We start from the raw sequence: 17,397 nt of genomic DNA, 5'->3' as shown, positions 1-17,397 counted from the left end.
CAAAGTGTACACACAAGGTCAACTACAGCCCTGACCCCCACCCCCACCACCCCGCCCCACCCCAGCTATGCACTGTGTCCATTCTTCTTCAGGACTCTTCTGCAGTGAGGCCAAAGTTCAAGCAGGCGGTCTGTCCAGGCTAGCGCTTCCTCTTGCACTTGGCCTTGTGCAAACTTGGTCTTGGCCAAGGCCAGAAAAGTATGCAGCCGGACCTCAGTTCTTGCAACTTCCCCAACAGAGCTCACAGCCTCCAGTCCTAAGTCTAGAAATATCAAGGGTGTTGCCCGCGGCGCAACTTTTCAAAGCATCAGTTCCCTCCAAGCAACGTTTATTAAGGGTATCGAACAGCTGGGTGGGGCGGGGCCAGGGGGTGCTAACCTCAGGCTCTATACACGTATGTACAGGTTTAGGGGCTGGGGGTGAGGAGAGCATCAAATGGAGGCGGCCTCAGACGGCAGAGGCCAGCTTCCGCTTGGTGCTCTCGCTGCAGCGGTGCAGGATGAGGTCTGCGCTGGGCCTGGGGGGCACGGCCGGCTGCGGCTTGGGGCGCTCGGTCTTGGGTTGCTGCTGCTCCCCTGCGGATGGACAGCACCAGGTGAGGCCCGCCCCGCCTGCTCGGCCCCGCCTCGCTTCACTTTTCGGGCCCCACCCTCATGGCCCCGCCTCCACCGCCCGGCCCCTCCCCAGACCCCGCCTCCATCACACAGCTCCGCCTCCATCGCCCGATCCCGCCCCAGGCCCCGCCTCCACCGCCCCGCCCGGCCCCCAGCCCCCGGCCCGCACTCACTCAGGGCGCTCCTGGAGCGCTGTGGCTCCGGCCGCTGGTGGCGGCGCTGCTGCATAAAACGGACGCTGTTGCGCCGATAGGTGTCCTGGCTGAGGCGCTTCCGTGACCGCTGGTGGATGCTGTGAGCATTGCGGATGGACGACCTGGATCCAGCAGGAGGGGGACTTTGGTTAGCGGCCCGCGTACGCACCCTTGCCGCAGCCCTACCCGAGGGGACTCTCATGGCCAACCCTGGGGTCCAACGACTAGGCCGAGGAAGAGCAGCCGGTGGAGGGAGTCCTGCCCAGCCCCGATTGGCATGAAGGCCACTGCCCCTCCGCGACACGGACCCCCTGCCCTGACTCAGCGCCCAGGCCCATTTCTCACCCGCCTTTCCCCGCCCGCCTTCAGCCTACTCCCTCCGCTGGAAGCTCTCCAGCCTGCCCCAACCCTCAGGAGCCGTCCCAAGGACGGTGGGCATCGGTGCCCCCACTTGATCTCACACCCCTGCTTCCCTGCTGCCCTTGTGCCGGCCCCACAGTGTGGGAGGGCACTCCAGCCTTCGCTCAGGGAGAGGGCTGGCGCCCCGTCTCCCTCGCCCTAGCACTGTCAACCTAGGGCCTGGACCCACAGAGGGAAGCCGCAGTGCACCCTCCTCAGCCCCGCCCAGCCTACCCCCCTGCCCCGGGACCCTTGCTCACCTGCGGGGTGGCGCCCCCCGGCTCTTGATCTGGCTTTTGGCCTGGGCTACGTCCTGCCCTGCCTTCTGCAGGTACATGGATGGAAAGTAACCTGTGACGTCTTCTTTCCTGTAACAGAGGCAGCCCCTGAGGTCTGGGCAGTCGTGGCGGGGGGTGGAGCCTCAGACATGGGGTCAAGGGTCCCTTAGGGTCATCTGGGGTCAAGGCAACTGAGAGGTTGCAAACACAGCAGCCAACACCAGCCCCTGCACCTGTGTGCCTCAGTTTCCTCATGGGTGTGACACAGGCCTTCCTAGTTGTGACGCTGAGAAGAGAAGCAAATTAGCAGATCCAGCTCTCCCAGAACAGGTGTTTGCTAGGAAACCTCTGCAATCTTGTATTTGTCAGTTTTTTCTCTTATATAAGGTGATGGTCTCCTGTGTCCTAGGAAATCTTTGCCCACTTCCAAGTCGACAAGTTCCCTTATGCTTTCTTCCAAAAGCTTCTTAGTTCGGGGTTTTGTGCTTGGTAAAACCTGCGATCCATCCCAAATAAAGGTGTATGGTGTGAGGCAGGGTCAAGGTTCATTTCCCACCACTCCTCCCAGGGATATCCAGTTGTTCCAGCACCATTTGTTGAGAAGATTTTTCTTCCCATTCCTACTACTATGTTTGAGAGTAAAAACAAACAAACAAACAAACAGTAGCCTTTGCATGCTACAGACTTCACTCAGTAAAACTCATTCTTCTTGGCTGGTGGGAAAATCACAAATATTGTCTCAGGATTGCATGATGGGGGTTCACTGAATTTGAGTTTAAAAACTAATTCACTTTGCTGTGCAGCAGAAACTAACACAACATTGTAAAACAACTTTCACCAATAAAAATAAATAAAAGTTGGAGAAATCCTATCTCAAAGTCTTCAGTGGAGGGCCACACCAATGGGGGGTGTTGTGGCCACAAGCCCATGGGGGTCATAGATGGGCGCTGTGACTCCAGGCTTGGCAATCATGTTTAAGACCCCAGGACTCTGCTTTCCCCAGCATCAGGAAAAACTAGTATTCTTACATTCATTTGAAGGAATGAACAGATGAAAATTACAATGAAGGACTTAAGAGGAAAAGGGATTACAGGGTCTGCTCCAGCAGCTGTCAAATATAATAATTCATTCAGGGACTTCTTCTGGTGGTCTAGTGGTTAAGAATCTACTTGCCAATGCAAGGGACACGGGTTCTATCCCTGATCCGCCACTAAAGCACTACTAATGCCTGAGCACCTGGAACCCGTGCTCTGCAACAAGAAGCCACCGCAAGGAGAAGCCCATACACCACAACCAAGAGTAGCCCTGGCTTACCGCAGCTAGAGAAAGCCTGCGTGCAGCAACAAAGAGCAGCCAAAAGTAAGTAAGTAATAAATCTTTATAAAATAGTATTGTGTTTTTAAAAAAATGTTAATTAATACAATTAATTGTGTTGCTGGAGAATGAATAGATGGACTGGTCAGGGGACATGACCCCAAGTCACAAAGGAAAGAAGTGCCCACTCAGACAAGAACGAACCCCGCGATACAAGCAGGCTGGGGTGGAAGCAGTCTGCTTCCAAAATGGAAACAGCCCAGAGAGAGACAGTGGTGTGGCCTACCCAGAGTCACACAGTCAGGTCAGCAATGAGCCCACACAGGTCCAGCCTTGGGCCAGGCTGACTCTCAGGACAGGTGCAGTGGGGGCGAGAGGGAGGGCACGACTCTCCTACCTGATGACCCACCAGCCATCCAGGAGCTTATGAATGACCTCAATGGCTTCACCCTCCTCCAAGGATATCTCATCCTCCAGTACAGCAGTGTAGGCTTTGATGGTGATGTAGGGCTCACCTGGAGGGGGAGGGGCATAGTGAGAAGGTCCACCCAGCACATGGCTCCCCGCCCTTCCCCTCCTCTTTGGGCCTGGGGCTTCCTCCAGCTGGAGCTCAGGACACCATCTCCTCCAGTTCTCCCCACTCCTCCTGGGGGCACCCTGGACTTCTGTCCTCTGCCTGCTCTATTCAGGGGAGCTCGCCCACTCCCATCCACCACAATCCACACCAGAGGCTAGGAGCTCCCATGACCCCAGAGACCTGGCCAGCCACCTACACACAAGGAGTGGCCAGTCAGGAAGTGGGGAGGAAGAATACTCGTCCAGTGGCACTTGAGCCATCATTCCAGCCCACTGTTCACATGTGGGGCTGCCAGCCCTGTATACACGTCTTGCATACACACAAAACTTGTATACACAGTTTTTAAAGAGAAGCCACAAATCCACATAAAATTGTAAACTCTTTCTATTAATATTTGAAGATATGGGCAACCAAAACTTTTTAAATCAAACCCCACATGGGCCCCCTCCAACCCAGAGGCTGCCCATTTTCCCATTCTAGTCAGCCACGATACCACCACCTCCAGGCAGCCCGCCTTCCTGAGCCTCAGGTTAGCTCATGGTACCGCTTCCCACTGGACCCGGCCCCAGGCTGGCAGCCACCACGTGTCCCAGATTGACCTCATCACCCTCTCTCCTCTATTCTACCTCCTGGTTCCCCCGGCCTGACCAAAGGCACCACCTCCTACCCCAACCTAGACTCTGGGGTGTCAGCCCTGCCTCCGTCTCTGCCCAAGCCCTCAGTCATGTCTGACCCCAAAGCAGTCACTCTGGCTCCTCAATATTCCTGAGCCCCTCCTGCCCCTCCTCCCACCCCTGCAGCTGGGGAGGGCAACAGGTACCTGCATAGTTGGGTTCTGGGTCCTCGGCTTCATCAGGACTGTCCAGAGGCTCCAAGTAGGACGCTGGGACCCAGCCACGCTTTGTCTTCATTTGGCAGAACCACCAGCCTGTGCCAGGGATATGGGGCAGTAAGTCTGGGCGGGTCTGGGAGCCTCCCTCAGCCATCACCGGGTGGGGAGGGGTGAGGACAGTCAGACGCAGACAGACATCCAATTCTCGCATTCAGACTGATTGTGTGTGTGTGTGTTCAGTCGCTCAGTGGTGTCCAACCCTTTGCGACCCCCTGGACTGTAGCCTGCCAGGCTCCTCTGCCCATGGAATATTCCAGGCAAGGATACTGGAGCGGGTTGCCAATTCCTACTCCAGGGGATCTTCCCGACCCAGGGATTGAACCCGCATCTCTTGCATCTCCTGCATTGGCAGGCAGATTCTTTACCACTGCGCCACCTGGGAAGCCTGTCACCTTCACCACATTCCATGCCAAAATTACACACACCGGTACAGAGAGGACCACAGAACTACAGCTCAGAATCCACTTCATAGGTGTGATGAGAAGTTCGCCTGCCCACCCGGCTGTATCCCGCAGAGATGCTCCGTCACGGCCCCGAATGTGTGCAGATCCCCAGAGCCGCCAGGGGGCGCACTCTCAGAGAGAAGGTGATGCCCCCCCTGTCCCACCAGCTACCCCCGCTCCGCCCAGTGTGGGGAGGACAGTCAGGGCCCCTGAAGGAGCCGGAGCCCCTCTGTGGGCCAGGCGGGGAGGAGGCCCAGGGCTGCTCTCTGCGGGGGGCAGAGCCTTGGTGGGGGCTTGTGGCCGGGGGCCCGGGCACCAAGGGAGGGAGGTCTAGGCAGGGTGAGAAGGCTGACCGCTCTCGTTCTTCTCCACGACGTCCACCACGTCGCCCGTGGCCAGAGCCATTTGGGAACTCGAGCCCTTTTCGTAGTCAGCGATGGCGCGGTACGTCTGCAGGATGATGGGGCCCGTGATGTCTGGGCAGAGGGAGGGCAGGGTGAGTGGACACGGTGGGCGCCTCCTCCCGGCTCTCCCCTGCGGGCCCTGCGTGGATCACCAGGACAGGAACTTATGTCCTGTCCCCACCCAGCTCCAGACAGGCCGGGGGTGGTCACGCCCTGTGTACTGGAAAGCAGCGGAGACAAGCTAGGCTTCGCAGCCCTGCACCTATTCAGCACCTTCTGTGTGCCAGACACTGGCCGCAGGCTTTACACACGCTCTCTCTCATTTGATGAGGTTTGCAAGCAGCCTTTCTCAACATTAATGTGCACAGGGACTTCCCTCCTGGTCCAGTGGCTAAGACTCAATGCTCTCAACACTGGGTCCCTGGGTTTGATCCCTGATCAGGGCACTAGATCCCACATGCTGCAGCTAAGGGTTTGCATGCCTCTACTGTGCTGCCAAATAAATACATATTTTTTAAAAACCTTTAATGTGCAAACAAATCACCCAGGGATCTGGCTGAAAGACAAGCACTGATTCCATAGGTCTCGGGTAGGACCTGAGGGTCTGTATTTCTAACCAGCCCCCAGATGATGCTGCAGCTGCCTTTTAAGCACTGACTTGTATCCACCCCTGCCACGAAATTCGTATATTGAAGTGCTAATCCCCAGTACTGTAGAATCTGAGTGTATTGGGGCCACTAAAAGCCACTTTTGCCCCCAAATCTGATCATTCATTCAGCCAGAACATTCCCTGGCTGTCGGAAGCCAGGGTCTGTGCTTGGCGCTGCAGCCACAGAGGCGAGCTCCCAAAACTCCAACTTTTTTTGTTTTTTTTTTTTTTTTAACTTTTTAGCCATGCCCCACAGCACGTGGGATCTTAGTGCCCCAACCAGGGTTCGAACCCACACTCCCTGCATTGGAAGTGCAGAGTCTTAGCCACCAGACACCAGGGAAGTCCCAGGACCCCAACTCTTTAGTGCAGCCGCCAAGATCCTTCACAGCTGTTCTCACCTCCTGCTCTTTTCCCTGCATACCCCAAGCTCAGGGTCCCTGATCGTGTCAACAGTCCCTGAGGGTGGCCACACTGGGCTGCCCCCAGCCTCTTACCCGCAGCGTTGTTCTTGCCATCTTTGGGCATCAGGTATGTCTCTGGCTTTTTCACCCTGCAGCAGAGAACAGTCTGGGTTAGACCACTGGGCTTCCCCCTGGGATGCTCAGGACAGACCTACAGAAGAACTTCCCAAGACAGTTCCCAAAAGGGACGTGAGAAATGGGGGCCACTGCAGAAAGAAGGTAGAGGCTGGACTGGGAGGAAGGGGCTTTGAAGAAAGAAGGAGCTGCTCAGAGCCTGAGGGGGTTGCCCAGCTTCCTGCAGACCCAAAGGAGAAGGCTTGTAGGCCAGCTCCCTCCTGCTGGAGCCTCGAGAGAGAAGCCAACAGGGGTGGGCACCCTGTCCTGCAGGGGCTGAGGGGAGCTGCCCTGCCTGGGACCAGGGTTGTGTTCAGGGGTGCATAAGCACTAGCTGGAGCGCTGCTGTCTGTCTATGGCAAACCCTGTCCTCCAGGCATCCCCTAGCACTCAGTACCAGTGAGGGACAGAGAGAGGGACATTCTGCAGCACATTCCCCTGAGATCTCACTCAGCTTCTCTGATGCCGTCCATGCAGGGCCCTGTGTCCAGGAGACCCCTAGGGCGAGGGCAGGCAGAGAATGAGGTGGCAAAGCAGAGGAGGGGCCTGAGACACACTCAGGAATGAACAGAGGCCACTGAGCCCCATATCCTCTCGGGGGCTCCTTACTTCCCAGTTTATAAGCACTCTCCCGGGCACCCACTACTGCATTTGGCCCTCACCACTGGGTCACGGTTGGGGAAGCTGCTTTCAGAAGGCTCCAGGTCCCATAGCCAGGCAGACCCAGGACAAGGACTGAGGACCTAGGACCCCCAGCCTGGAGTGCCTCCTCCACCCCACCCCCAGCATCCTGAGGCTCAGAGGGGTGCAGGTAGAAACCTGGCAGGGATGCTGGGGACGTCCTCCTTCGCTTTCTCACTGTGTGACTTTGGGCAAGTTGCTTGCCCTCTCTGATCCTCAGGCTCTTCCTGTGTAACATGGGGAAAGCCCTGCCCTCTCCAAGTTGAGCCAACCACCCCTTCCCTCTCCCACCACTCACTGGCTGTCTGTGGGGAGCTTGAGGTCGTCGGGGCGCACCTTGAAGAAGTTGAGGAGGTGCGGGCAGCGGGAGATCTTGACAGGCAGGCTCATGAGCGTGCTGCAGTACTCGGTAAGAGTGCCCTGGCGGCTCTCGGCCACCCGCTGCCCATCATACCACCGCGGGGCTGGCAGGACCAGGGAAGGACACCAGAGGACCAGTGAGCATACTTGCAAGGTCAAGTCCGGAGACGGTGGGAGTGGAGGGGACAGTCAGAGGGCAGATGAGGGGATCTGGGGCAGGGGAGCCCACCCAGCTGACTCAGCCCCACTCTTCACCTGGCAGGTGCGGGATGATCCTATTCTCTGGGTTGATGTCCCCCGCCTCAATAGGAAACATCTCCTTTAAGATTTTCTAGACAGAAAAGCAGACACGGAAGAATCTGTTTTATTAGAGCATTGTAAAGGCACAGAATTGGACACGACCTAAATACTTTCCAATCGCTGGGGCTAGAAGCTGCAGTCCAAAGAGTCGGACGGAACTCAGCGACTGAACAACAAGAAAGAAGCTTCTGGTGGCATCCTGGGTTCTTCTTTCTCTCCTGCCTCACAGCAACCCACCAGCCAATCCTTTCGGCTCTGCTCCCCAAATCTGTTCAGAATCTGATCCTTCTCACTGTGCCCGCTTCCGCCTGGTTTGATTATTACAACCGTCTTAGGTCACTGCCCCCTCTCTCCTGGTCTGTCCTCAATCCACCATCCAAAGGCATCCTCTTAAAACCCAGGTTGTATCCTGTCTCTCCTCTCCTCCCTCCCTCCCTCCCTCCCTCAGAACCTCCCTGCCTCTCAACTCACTCAGAATGGAAACAAAAGCTGTGTTATTTCCGCGGTGCTGGTGACCTGGCTCTGCCTGCCTTGCTCAAACTTCTGCCACCACTCTGCCCCTGTTCCCTCTGCCCCAGCCACCCTTGGAAGCTCCAGGTCCACTCCTGCCCCGGGGCCTTTGCATGTGTTATCCCCATTCTTCCCCCCCCCATCCCCCAATAGCTCATTCTCTCACTCTCTCCCTCTTTCTCCTTCTTCAAGTCCTTGCTCAGCTATCTCCCCCTCACAAGGCCTCCTTCCTGACAATTGCCCCTCCTCCCATCCTTCCCACCTCCCCTCCCTGCTCTGTTATGCTCCTTCTAAGGACCATCTAACACACTGTAGAAATTACTTATTTTGTTTGTTTGTTTGTCTGTTATCCTGACTTCACTGGAACATAAGGTTTACAAGGATTTGCACCTGTTTCTTATAGCTTTCAGCAGCATTGCCTACTGATCAAGAAGAATGTGCCTGGCACTTAGTAGGTGCTCAATAAATAGTGGTTGGATGAATGAATGAGTCCGCCGGGTAATAAAAGGGGCTTATCCTGGGACTTCAATGGCAGTCCAGTGGCCAAGACTCCATGCTACCACTACCAGGAACATGGGTTGAATCCCCCAACAGGGAACTAAGATCCTGCGTGCCACGTGGCATGGCCAAAAAGTTAAAAAAAAAAAGCAAGGGGGAGTTGCTAATCCTACAATAGAACAGTTTAAATAGGTGAGATGAAGCCGCACGATGTATCATCATGGACTGGTCTCAAAATTGTAAGCTAGTGACAGTGATAAGATGGAGAAACAGGCGAAAGGCACGCTGATGGCATTTACTCACACCTCAGAAAGTGCACGCTCCACGCTGCTGTGTGCTGTTCCTGGGCTCTGTGTGTGTGTGTGTGTGTGTGTGTGTGTGGCCACGTAGGGTAGGAGCTAGTATGGGCTATGAGATGAAGGGAGGCTTCCACTGCTTTTGTACTTTTAATTGGAGGAGAATTGCTTTACAATATTGAGTAGGTTTCTGCTGCACAACAACACGAATCAGTCATAATTACATATGAACTGTGCTGTGCTTAGTCGCTCAGTCAGGTCCGACTCTTTGCGACCCCATGAACTGCAGCCTTCCAGCCTCCTCTGTCCCTGGGGATTCTCCAGACAGGACTACTGGAGTGGGTTGCCATTTCCTTCACCAGGGGATCTTCCCAACCCAGGGATTGAACCCCAGTCTCCTGTATTGCAGGCAGATTCTTTACTGACTAAGCCACCAGGGAAGCCCAAGAATAGTGGAGTGAGTAGCCTATCCCTTCTCCGGGGGATCTTCCCAACCCAGGAATTGAACCGGGGTCTCCTGCATTGCAGGTGGATTCTTTACCAGCTGACCTGCCAGAAAAGCCCAGAATTGTATGTATATATTTAAATATATATATATATATATATATATATATATCCCCTCCCTCTTGAGCCACCCCATCTCCTTTATCTAAAAGCCTTGTGCAAACAGCCCAGTGACATCAGCTGTGATTCCAGGTGCTGGTGTACAAGGCTGGATATAGTTTTTCTTCGCATTTATCTGCATTTCACTTTAAATAATTCAAATAAGAGAAGTGCTTTTGTGGCCCCTCCATTCATCTGACCTGTCTTAGACCAGGACCCAGCAGCCAAGCTCCACACACCGTGACCCCCGATAAGCTCCCCCCAGTTTTGTCCAAACAGCCTCTGGTGATGGGAACTCTGGGGGATTCTCCCATGTAAACCCTGGTGATAACAGGCACCCACAAAGCAAGGAGACCAGGTTCCACGGGTGTCAGGATTATCCACCCTCCTTCCGGTCCACCAGGGTCTTCGTCAGGCCAGGGACCGTGGGTGAAAGAGCGAGCGCCCGGGCTGACCCCGCGGTGGTGACACCCGCCAGGCTGCCCCCTGCGGGGACAGAGCGAGCAGGGGGACCCTTGAGGCAGCCCCCTTGAGTTCGTGCGCTGTGGATGCAGTCTTGGTTTGGGAAGATGAGAATGTTTAGAAGTGGAAGGTGGTGACGGTAGCGTGACAGCGAACACGCTTCAGGCCACTGGCTTGTACACGTAAAGCAGGTAAAATGGTAAGTGTGTGTCACGTGTATTTTCACAATAAAAACTACCTTAAGTGTTTTCTTTAAATTAAAAAAATGTAAGGCCGACAACAGTGTGAGTCAACTATACCTCAATTAAAAAAAATGCCCCCTTAAGTGTGGGCTGGGAGGGGAGGGGGTTTCCGAGTTTCCGTCCTCGAAGGCAGAGCTGGGGCTGCGTGGTGTCGCCCCTTACCCCCACCCCACACACACAGGGCACTCACGTGGAATTCGTAGATCTCGGTGAAGCGCCGATAGACCACCTTCTCAGACAGGTCCTGCCATTTCACCAGGAACATGTAGACCTGGGGGGCGGCAGGAGCAGGGACCTTGTTCAAGCACGCATCTGGGCAGCCCCCGCCCACGGTGGAAACCCGCAGGGCTGGGGGTGGGAGGGAGAGCGCTATTCGGGGTAACCTGGGCCGTAGAAAGAGCACCAAGTTCACGGACCCCAGGGCAAATTAACTCTCAGATTAACTCAGACTCCTCTCCATAAACTAGAGGTAAAGTAGGACCTCGCCGCTCGGGCTGCTCTGAGAATTAACAGGAGGTAAGATACAGAAAGGGCTGGGCTCAGATAGCAAAACACAGCACAACACAGTAAGATGTTGTGTGGCTGGATTTATATGAAGTGTCCAGGGAGTTCCCTGGGGATCCAGAGGCTGGGACTCTGCACTTTTACTGTTGACGGCCCGGGTTCAGTCCTAGGTCAGGGAAATGAGATCCCACAAGCCAAGGGCGCAGCCACAAAATAAAAAAGAAAAGGAAAGAAAGAGATGTCCAGAAGAGACAGATTTATTGAAACAGAAAGTAGATTTGTGGTTGCCAGTGGCTGGGCGGGGTTGGGGTAGAGGGGCTGAGGCTTGACTGGAGATAGGATTTCTTTGGGGTGATGAAAAAAACAGATTGTAGTCATGATTGTGCAACTCTGTGAATGTGCTGAAAACCACTGAATTGTGCAATTCACATGAGTTTATCATATGGCATAAGAACTGTGGTGGTTTAGTCTCTAAGTCGCGTACGACTCTTGTGACCCCATGGATTGTAGCCCGCCAGGCTCCTGTGTCCATGGGAGATTTCAGGCAAGAATACTGGAGTGGGTTGCCATTTCGTTCTCCAATATCCAAAAAAAGCCATTATATAAAACAAAAAACAAACACTCAATATGGAAAAATAAGCCTGTAAAAACAGTTTAGAGAACACCACTCAGCCACACAAAAGAACAGATAACTGATATTTGCAACCATGTGGATGAATCTTAAAAGCACTGTGCTGAATGCAAGAAGTCGGGCATGAAAGGCTACATACCGTTCCATGTCTGTGAGATTCTAGAGTGACCTCAACTAATTCAATGTGGAAAAAGATACCTCAAATAGTTGCTTCTAGGGGCTGGGAAGGAATGACTGGGACATGAGGCGGAGTGAAGGTCACGGTCAACATTTCGATGAGAGTTTGGGTTCTGTAGGGACTCTCAGCGTCAAAACTCAGTAAATGTATCTCTAAGATTTGTGGGTTTCATTCTACACAAATTTTACATCAAAAGAGAAAAAACTATAAGCAAATGCTTAACTCTGGCTGTGATATGCATGCTGAAATATTCAGGGCAAAGTGTACTGATATTTGTGATTTGCCTTGAAGTGCATCAAAAATAGGATAGATTGATGGGTTGATGGATGGTTTGCATCATAAAACACGTGCTACAGGTAACGTTAATGGAAGAATCTAGACAGTGAGCATATGACTGGTTAGATTTTTTGGTTTTGTTCTGCTGTGAAATCTTTTCAATTTCTCTCCATATTTAAAGTTTCTCAGAATAAAATATTGGGGAATCAAAAGAATAGCTACCACTGGGGAAGATTAAATACTCTAAAAAGTTAGATAGTTGTGAGAGTCGAACAGCTTATAACATACCAAAAATCACAGTGCACTTTAAATGGGTGAACTTGCTAATATTTTACGTATTTACAAATAAAGTTAAACCAACAAGGGTTTTTTAACTTTAAAGTGGAAAACAAACAAAACCAAATGAACTTAACAGTATATAAAATGGGTAATAATCTAAATTTTTTTTAATGGAAAAGACTCCAAGTAGCTTTTAGTTACAGCGCTGGCACTGTTCTCAGTCCAAAAGGACAAAAACAACTGCAGAGAAAACTTAACTGAGACTGATTAGGTTAGGAGGTTTATTGTTAATAGTGGTGTGGGTGTAGTGACTTAATAGGTTAGTAGTAGGTTTATTGTTGACAGCCATGTGGGTGTAGTTACTCTGAAACAAATTTATGTTTACTTTAGAACTGAGCAGAGGAGTGATACACTAATCTTGGAACCCACTGTTCCCACAGTGAGAGGAAGGAGCTACAGATATAAAATGGTGAGAGGCAAGAACAAGACGACATGGCCATTTCCCCCAGTCTGTCCACTGAAAAGGCAGTCACGAGCCATGACACCTCAGTGGCAAGGAGCACACCTAGCTTCCAGATTTCGTGTTCTAATATCACTCTCACTAAAGAACCAGGGTTCTTCACTGAAATAGTTGAGTCCAGGCCTAGGGCTGAAAGAGTCCAGGGTAAGCTGGACCACCTTGTGCCATAAGAATGAATTCTGGTGCCCTCTCCAAAAAAAAAAAGGTGCTCAAAGAATGACATGATATATCCCAAAAGAGCACAGAAGCCAACCCGAAGGAGCTCCCAGTCACCAAATCTGGAACATTCTGAGCATCAAAGTAAGTAATGATGGTAATGGACTCTGACCCACTGAATCCATGGATCCATCTGGACATAAACAAGGAAGAAGGGAAGACACTTAAAGGAAAATGTTAACTAATGCATGCAGAAGGACCATAGAGTTTAAAAATCATTATTTGGCAATCATGATAGTCATTTGATGCAAGCAAGAGTCATCCAGTTTCTGTAAGGCACAGGATACTCACATAGCTTTCCATAACCTCCCCCACGGGTTCGTTATTAATTTTGTTGCCTGTTGTAGTCACTAAGTCTTGTTCAACTCTCCTGCGACCTCAATGACTACAGCCCACCGGGCTCCTCTGTCCATGGAATTCTCCAGGCAAGAATACTGGGGTGGGTTGCCATTTCCTTCTCCAGGGGATCTCTTCCAGACCCAGGGATGAAGCCCTCATCTCCTGCATTGGCAGGTGGATTCTTTACCACTGAGCCACCAGGGAAACCCAGTTATGAATTACAAAGGGGGAAACAGTAGCTTTACAGCAGAGAAACTTGGAAGACACACTTAGGATTTAATGATCAAACATCACTAATATAGGAATAAATAAAAATCACCTGTCAGCTGATGGGATCAAAGAGAAGAACAGAGAGTCACTTCCCGGGTGTCCTTGAATTATTGTGATCTAAAGCGAAAAGTGAAAGTCGCTCAACCATGTCTGACTCTTCACAACCCCAGGGACTATACAGTCCATGGAATTCTCCAGGACAGAATCCTGGAGTAGGCAGCCTTTCCCTTCTCCAGGGGATCTTCCTAAGCCAGAGATCAAACCCAGGTCTCCTGTATTGCTGGTGGATTCTTTACCAGCTGAGCCACACAGGAAGCTCAAGAAGACTGGAATGGGTAGCCTGTTCCTTCTCCAGCAGATCTTCCCAACCCAGGATTCGAACCAGGGTCTCTTGCATTGCAGGCAGATTCTTGACCATCTGAGCTGTCAGGGAAGCCACTGGGATCTAAGGAAGTATCAAACCTGTGTCTCCCGCATTGCAGGAGGATTCTTTACTCGCTGAGCCATTGGAAAGTCCCTAAGAAGTATCAGAAACACGGAAATTGAGGGGCGTTCTACAAAATAACTGGTCCCATCTCTTCAAAAAGTCAAAATTGAAAAGAACAAAGACTGATTAAGACCGATCCGGGTTAGAGAACACCAAAGAGATGTGGCAACTCGGATACATAGGATAACCTGGATTGGATCCTGGGCCTGAAAAAAACGTCCCTGCCGAGGGACAAGTAGGACGATTGCTGAAATCCTAATCCAGTCTGAGGGACGGATGACAGTGTTTTATCAAGGTTAATTTCCTCATTTCGACACCTTTGGTTATGTAAGAGAGACTTCTTGGTTTTAAGAAATACACACTTGTAATATTTAGGGGGTAAAGAAGCACAATGTCTCCAAATAACTGTCAAACGATTCAGAATATATGTATTCAGAGGGAAAGGGAGGGAGGGACAAAGGAACAGAGAGAGAGACACACAGAAAATGCGGATGAAGCAATATTGGAGTAATTGGCATTTTCCGGGGACAACATTTCTGTAAATCTGAAATTATTTCAACATTAAAAGGTAAAAAAAGACGAAAGGTCTCCGCATATACTCTGAATGCAGCCCACGTGCCAGTTTATAAGGTGGATGCCTCTCTGGTCTTCTGCTGGGTTTGGAGACCCCATGATGGATGGGGTGGCCGGGTCTGAGCCAACACTTCCCCAGATCCCCGGGGGCAGGAAGGGGGATTCTTCCAGTCCCTGTGGTGGTGCTACCCTACAGGAGGGGCCCCAACTCTGATGCAACTGATCACCACCAGTGCGCCCTCCCAGGAACCCCTCCCGGAGGGGCTGGCAGAGACACGTGCCAGCGGGGAGAGCAGGGAGTGGGGCGGGGGCGGGAGGGCATCATCTGAAGGGCTCACATGGACTGCGGCCCCGGATGGGCAGCCTGAGGCCCGGGGACCCGGAGCCTCGGCCACGACCCTGCACCCTCTCCCCGGGCTGTGCGGGGACCCGCACATGCGCCCCCCACCCACCCCCAGGCCTGTCCCCGCGCCTGGCGCTCCCAGCCGGCAGGTACTCACGTAGTGCTGGCTGGGGACGAAGCGCTTCTCGAAGCCCAGGAGGGCAATGTGGCGGATGAAGTGGTCCCCCATGGCTCGGCTGCACACGGCACCCTCTCCTCCAGGGTGCTCAGGGGTTGGGACTTAAATTGGCTGGAAAGAGGAAGTCGCCTCTGTTGCGGAGGGAGGGTGGCGGGGTGGAGGAGGTGGCAAGAGGGTGCAGGGAGCGTGCAGAGAGGGCTCCGCTTCTTCTTTCGTTTTCTGGGATTCCTGGGGCCCCCGTGGTGGGACGTGGGCGGCCACATGCACACAGGTGTGCAGGGACACTCTGGCCCCTGTCCTCCCCATGGCCTCTAGGTGGGGTGCCCGACTCCTGGCTCTCTCTTCCTGGCTCCTCTGCGCCAGCCACGTTGGCTTATCTGCTCTGGGAACTCCCCCAGCACTCACACCTCAGGGCCTGTGCACGCCCGTTCCACCTGGCCCATCTCCACAGAAATGTAACTCCCACCCTCACTGTCTGCAGGTTTCTTCTCTGAGAAAGGGCACCTCCTCCGAGAGGTCTTCCTTGACAACCTCACATAAAATAACAACACTTCATGGGCCCCTACTCCTCTTTCCTTTTTTTTTTTTTTTCCAGAGCACTGACCACTGTTTTATTTTATTTTTATAATGTCTTTCCCGAACAGATTGTGAGCCCGTGAGAGAAGGCTCTGGCCTGTTTTGACATGGGCTCTGGCCCCAGTGCCCCAGAGCTGGTGCCTGGCATGCAGTGGGCCTTCTGCAAGTATTCAAATAGTAACTGCATTGCTCATGGAGTTATGAGCACACTCCAGGGGAGTGTGTGCAAGCCTCCCGTGCCCACCCTGAGTGAGTGTGACAGAACAGTGGAGGGTGGGCAGACTAAGACCCGAGTTCAAATCCTGGTGAAAGGGACCCCATCTCTGCTGAGAATGGGGAGAAGGGGATATGGGATGCAGGGGTGAGGGAGGAGCAGCTTGCTGGGAGAGGATGGGCTGTTGTTCAGTCGCTCAGTCGTGTCCGACTCTTTGGGACCCCATGGACGGCAGCACGCCAGGCTTCCTTGTCCTTCACCGCCTCTCAGGATTTGCTCAAACTCATGCCCATTGAGTTGATGATGCCAAAGCCTGCGGTGCTTGGCCAGGGAGACACGGGGTTCCGGGAGCTCAGAGGTTATAGGGCTGGTTCAAGGTCACAGAGCAAGTGGCCTTAGACCCCGGAAATTTGACTGCAGGTTCAGGTGGGCAGGTCACTTTGTGGCCCAGACTCTCAGATTCCAAGAGGGAGAGATGGTGGCCAAGGCCATCGGCGCCAGGAGCACTCTGAGAGCCACGGGTCCCCTGGGAACACCAGGGACAAGGCTTGACGTTTGGCAGGGGGTGTTATCTTGGAAGCTTGGGGTCCATTTCTTTCCTCTGCTCTGGAAGAGTTGCTCGGCAGGTCCCCTCTAGACACTGCTGCTCCCCCGTCACCCCGAGGTCACCAGCCCTGGGTGTGACCAGTCTTGCCAGTCCTTGCTCTGGTCATTTCCACTTACACAGCTGGGATCTTCCTGCACAGAAGGGTGCACGGCTCAGCGATGGGAAAGAACTGTCCCACACAATACAGGTGAACCTTCCAGGCACAATGTGGGGATTGAGAAGCGGACAAAATGCCCCTCCTGCAGGATGCCATTGACCCCAAGCTCCAAACCTGCCCAGGCCAGTCAGTGGGGTTGGAAGCCAGGGTGACCTCCAGGGGCAGGGGCGGGGGCCGGCAGTGAGCGGAGTTGAGCCAGAGGCAGCAAGTGATTCGCTCTGTTGATAAGGACGCCAGTTCCACAAGTGCGCTCACTTCCTAAAATTAGCCCGGCCCTAGGCATGTAGAGTTTCGTGCACAGCCCTTCTCTGTGGGTGCCTTTTACCGCAACAGAAAGTTGGAAGCAAGAATAGACTGAGTGGGGTCCCATGATAATGGCAGTCCTCCCTTAAACCCACAGCACATGGGACTTGGCTTACAGCTGAGTGATGGTCCTTTAATCATTCACTAAATGCCCCCTCCCTGAGGGATGCTCAGCTTGTCTCTGGTCTTCCCCGTCTCACGTGGTGCTGCCTTGCGGTCCCCGCACCGAGGTCAGACTCTCAATGCTGCTCACCTGGGAAGGGCAAAGGAAGTGGCAGGGGGGCTGGCTGCAAGCGGTACCCCCTCCCGGGCGCCAGTCCAGGTCATGGCCCGCCACTGACTTCCTTTCTTCTCAGAAGTCTTTCCACTCTTGCATAACCGCCCAGCCAGACTGCCCTGTCCTGCAGACACCAGGCACGACCCAGCGGCCTGAGCCGTCAGCTGCCACCTCT

General features: G+C 53.3%; 1 protein-coding gene across 1 annotated transcript; it reads right to left on the bottom strand.

Moving 5' to 3' along the window:
* Positions 1-307: 307 nt before the first annotated feature.
* On the bottom strand, positions 308-16,111 carry NCF1 (neutrophil cytosolic factor 1). The gene is made up of 11 exons (XM_027527394.1): positions 15,068-16,111; positions 10,485-10,565; positions 7,639-7,714; positions 7,322-7,487; positions 6,262-6,317; positions 5,065-5,187; positions 4,197-4,304; positions 3,197-3,314; positions 1,468-1,575; positions 788-930; positions 308-575 (listed from the first exon to the last, which is right to left on the bottom strand). Exons 1-11 carry the CDS (start codon positions 15,137-15,139, stop codon positions 448-450), a joined length of 1,179 nt encoding a protein of 392 aa, XP_027383195.1. The 5' UTR covers positions 15,140-16,111; the 3' UTR covers positions 308-447.
* Positions 16,112-17,397: the final 1,286 nt, after the last annotated feature.

Source organism: Bos indicus x Bos taurus, chromosome 25 (assembly GCF_003369695.1).
Source record: "Bos indicus x Bos taurus breed Angus x Brahman F1 hybrid chromosome 25, Bos_hybrid_MaternalHap_v2.0, whole genome shotgun sequence".
Classification (NCBI taxonomy): Eukaryota; Metazoa; Chordata; class Mammalia; order Artiodactyla; family Bovidae; genus Bos; species Bos indicus x Bos taurus.
The sequence above is the reverse complement of the archived record's forward strand: the minus strand, read 5'-3'. Positions and strand labels throughout refer to the sequence as shown.